The sequence below is a fragment of the Furipterus horrens genome, unplaced genomic scaffold, assembly GCF_987537825.1.
Source record: "Furipterus horrens unplaced genomic scaffold, mFurHor1.1.pri manual_scaffold_4, whole genome shotgun sequence".
Classification (NCBI taxonomy): Eukaryota; Metazoa; Chordata; class Mammalia; order Chiroptera; family Furipteridae; genus Furipterus; species Furipterus horrens.
The window spans coordinates 149,842,048-149,846,917 of NW_028327174.1; the positions used below are offsets into that span (position 1 = coordinate 149,842,048).

The 4,870-nt window shown below is 36.2% G+C and overlaps 1 protein-coding gene across 1 annotated transcript; it reads left to right on the forward strand.

Moving 5' to 3' along the window:
* Positions 1-1,541: 1,541 nt before the first annotated feature.
* LOC150013052 (prorelaxin-like) lies at positions 1,542-3,950 on the forward strand. The gene is made up of 2 exons (XM_090274125.1): positions 1,542-1,743; positions 3,520-3,950. Exons 1-2 carry the CDS (start codon positions 1,542-1,544, stop codon positions 3,858-3,860), a joined length of 543 nt encoding a protein of 180 aa, XP_090130251.1. The 3' UTR covers positions 3,861-3,950.
* The last annotated feature ends 920 nt before the right edge of the window (positions 3,951-4,870 follow it).

Sequence of the window (4,870 nt, forward strand, 5' to 3'; positions counted from 1 at the left end):
TATTTTTTATTTTTTTGCCTATCAAGCCTACTGTTTATTTTATTAATCTAGAGGCTCTTCTGAAAATTTTGAAAAGATCCTTCATTTTTAAGGATTTTTTAGAGAATGAGAAGGCTGTGTGAAAATTACTGATATCTTTTCTTACTGTACTTTTTTGAAGCAATATATAATTTAATATTCATATATTATACTGCCTCCATGTCCATTAGAAAAACTATGTAACCTTTGTAATTCTGTATTTTCAGAGTATACCAAGGGAAGATTTCACAATTAAATGTTTACATTTGAAATGTGGACAAAAGAAAGATTCCAACTGCAAATATATAATTAATTTACATAGCAATGTGTATCATATTTAAAAATAAAATCTTTGCTTATGTTTTCACTGTACCTGGAATGAAACATGATTTTGAAACTGGTTTAAGAGCTACAGATGATTTCCAGGCCATATGTTTAATGACTGCTCCACATCCAACTATTGGTTTTTCCTACCAAACCCTCTTTCATCTAATATGTTATCCAGAGAATGTTTTTAACCAAATAAAATAAAAAAGCTTGTACCATTGAAAAAAATTACCTCACCAAATACAGCAAACATAGAATACTGTAAAAAACAAACAACAACAAAAAAAAAATACCATGATTTTTGTGCTGTAATGTGCTACCAAAACATTCTTCCTGGAATTGTGGGATTCCATTGCTGTTTTTTTCTTTTCTGGTTTGTGTGTGTGTGTGTGTGTGTGTGTGTGTGTTCTCCAGTCTCTAGATACAGAATACAATATCAAATTAAACAATTCAAGAAACTGGTTACTATCAAACTACCTCCCAGAGGAGTTGAAGAAAAGTCAGTGGAGAAAGTGCATGGTAAACTTAAGATACTGTAAAGGCCAAAAGTGATGCATTGGGAATTTTACTGTTTCTACGGCAATTTAGATAAAAATTCATCAGTTTTCCCTCTCTTGTCAACAATTTATCATTTCACTCATATTTTTATGGATTGATATACCACATACTATATTAATTAATCTAAGTAAAATCTTATTTAGGTTAGAAGGTTATTCACCAAATGTTCATGCTGGAAAACTCTAGGTTATGAGTATATGAATGATTTCTATTTTATTTTTGTTGAGAAAATTTAGTGTAATGGCCAGTTTAGCTTTATAATAAAGACTTCAAATATCGACTAACTTTACATAAGTACACAAAATGGCTTGAGAATAAGAAAAGAGAAAAAAATACAACTGTAAGTGGGCCAAGAACAAAAAGATGGGCAAATGAAGGAAAGGCTGGAAGAATGAATTACAGCAGGGGGTGAGGGGTGCAGGTTGTGGATTGCAAGGAGGTGGGTGGGGAAAGGGGTGGAGCTTGGACCATTGACTCAAGGTCTAAGTGGTAACCCAAGGGCTATATAAAAGCTTGGTGGAACCAAGGGAAAGCAGCCTGAAGTCCAGGATTGGCACACAGGCAGAGGCTGACAGACGGCAGCAGCTTCGGTGTCTAAACAGACTGAAATGCCCAGAGCGGGACAGAGTAGGACCTGGATGCTGCATCTGTTCTTGCTCCACCTGCTAGGAAGTTGGCTTCTACTGAGCCAACTTCCCAGAGAGATCCAAGGCCAGGAAACAGAAATTTTTACAAAGTGCAACCACGAATTGGTCCGTTTCTTCATCCGTGTCTGCGGCACTCACCTCTGGGCAGAGAGTATGAGGAAGCAGCGTAAGACAAGATCTGAACCATCTGCAGGTGAGAGCTGCTGGTGTCTGAAAGTATGGGCTCTTCCTGTATAACTTGCTTTTCTAGTAAGGGTCTCACCGGGGACCTCACCAGAACAAGGTAAAGCCCTGGGAACAGTCTCATCTGAGAGGCATTTGGTACGTTTCGCTTCACCTCCTGGCAGCCAGGGTGACTCGGTGGGGAGAATAGAGAAGCCACAGAGAAGATAAGGCTGCCCAAAGATATGTAAGAGGTAGCGTGAATTGAGGCTGGACCCCAGGGTCAAGGTCTGTGGGTTGGACAGCGGGAGTGCTGGTGGCTGGGGCAACTGGACAGGGCATCTTGAAGGGACAAGGGGAAGTGAGGGATGAACTGATTATCAAGTGTGTCTGGGGCAGAATTCAAGAGACCTCCCATAGGGCCCTGGAGTGACAGACACAAAGGGGTTTGGATTTAACAGCTTTCTTCCTTTATAAAAATAAAAAGCTGGGCGATGCCCCATCGGAAACCTCCTCTTTTAATTTTATTTTTGTTTGTAAACTTCACCAAAGGGGAGAGCCTCGTTTCCCACAGCTTTGAACTATGTCTTGAAGTTCACTTGGAGAGAAAGAAAAGGGCCTTGTCACCTTCAGGAGAAAATGAAAGGGACTCTTGGTCAAAGGAAGTTTGCCCTTCAGACATACACAGCTAAACTATTGATTTAGTTGCAAAATCACCTCCAAAAAGTCAGGTTTGTATATTAATGTGCTAGTAGGCCAAGAGATTGAGACACTGGTTCTTGGAGATAGAAAAATGTTTGTTCGATTTGGCTGACATGAAACGACGGGAGAGCAAGATCTCTCAAATCCATCTCTCTCTAAAAGCAAAAGCAGGGAGTCTTTATGTAGCTAGGGAGTGAGGGAGGGAACTGAGAGAGAAGTCTGTGTTTCTGTAGTCATAGTTGATGCTTTTTCACATCAGATTCCTGGGCATTAGCAGCTGGTCACAGCTACCTTGAAGACATTCTTTCCTTTTGCAAAACAAACTCCTAAATTCTCCTAGTGACACTGAAGTTATCTCATGCTTGATAAAGACATAGTACATCAGCAACTTATGAGTATATTCATGAGAACAAGTGAGCAGGAAAAGTGGTTAACATGTGAAAAAAGGCCTGATTAAGAATTAAATTATTTAATTTCAGCTGCCAAAAATACTAGGGGCATTAAAATCACAAAGGGCTCAGCTATAATTTGGAGTAAATACTCCATGGAAAAGAAATTGTTAAATAGTAGAATTGTAAGGGTGTCAAAGACTGGTATCACCTACCTAAGAGATCAGAGCAATTGAAAATTCTGCCCTTTAAACTTTATCTTGAAGCAGTAATTTTCCACCATGGAACATTTGATAGTTTAAAACAATATACTCTTTCAGGGTCATTATTATAACTCAGAGGTTACTTAGTAATGGAAGAAAATTACTCGTGTAAGAAAAATTAATATGTAGTCCAACTGAGTGTTTTTGATGACCAAGATGACCTTAGATATGTCAAGTAGAGTCAAAGGGATTTGATGAGAGCATTAAGAGGACATAAGGAGAGGTGACAGATGGTCCAAGTGGAATAAAAAACTACATACAACCTTGGTAATGTAGTACTTTAAGCTGCTCAACTATAATAAACTAAATTGTTTAGATATCAAGATATCTGCTGATTGTTTTGATATTTAATTTTATTGAGGCAATGCTTTCCTTTATGTCTATGCAAAATTTTAGTTTTCTGATGTTCATTGACATGAATATTTTTCATCTCCCCCTCTTTTTTTAACTTAGGAGTCATGTCATTTTCTACCACCAAAAATGCAGAAAATTTAAATACAATAATGGAATTCATTCCTACTTCGCCACAGGAGTTGAAGACAACACTGGATGAGAGGCAGCCATTATTGAAAGAGACACTACAACAAGCTGCATCAGAGGATACAAATCTTAACTTTGAAGAACTTAAAGAAAATAGTCTCCATACTATTGGAGCAAGAGACAAACGTTTTTCAGAATTTAAAAACACAGGCTTAGTTAAACATTTTCTAAGAAAGAGACATGCCCCTTCCGTATTATCTGCCAAGTGTTGTGAGGTAGGCTGTACCAAGAAAGAGGTGGCCATATTCTGCTGAGATGAAGCTAATTGTGTATTTCATTTAATGTTCACATGTATTCTCAATGGCACATTCACAGATGCCTTAGTCACCCCACTGATTATTAAATTATGAGAAGTTATTAGTGTTTGACTTTTTAATTTTATATAAAGGTATTCCTAGCATTATTGTAGTTTATGCTAATATATTCTTTAATGCTAAAAAGTATTTTTGTCTTTTTAATTAATTGTATAATAACATTAATTGCTTTTTAATGCTGATAACTTAAAATGGCAACAAAAATATTTATCATTTAAAACACACACAATAACTCAACTTAAAATGTTTTATGAGTAGATAGTAAAACTCTATGTCTTGGTTAGTAAGAAGAGGTGTCTACTTTTGAAATCTGTACTTGATAAATTATAATCTGTCATCCACTTTTTCCTCCAGACCTAATATCCAAATGTTCTTTTACTAGTTAATATTAAAAAATTATTTTGATAGCAAAAGAAAAATTAAATATAATTCAGTGTACATAAAGCCTAACATTCAAAGAAGAACTAAAAATCTCCATCTCAAACTATTTCAAAATATTCAAGAAGAGGGAAAACTCCCAAGCTCTTTTTACAAGGACAGCATTATTCAAATTCCAAAACCAGATAAAGACACTACAAAGAAAGAAAATGATAGGTCAATATCCATGACAAATATAAATGCAAAAATCCTCAACAAAATATTAGCAAACTGGATCTAGCAATACATCAAAAAGATCATACACCATGATCAAGTGGGATTTATTTTGGGGATGCAAGGTTGATACAATAGCTGCACATCAATAAATGTGGTACACCACATAAACAAAATGAAGGATAAAAAACACATGATCATATCAATAGATGCAGAAAAAGCATTTGATGAAAGCCAGCAGCAGCCACTTATGATAAAAATTCTCAGCAGAGTGAGAATAGTGGGAGCATACCACAATGTAATAAAGGTCATATATGAGAAATCACAGTCAAGATCATACTCAATGGGCAAAAACAACA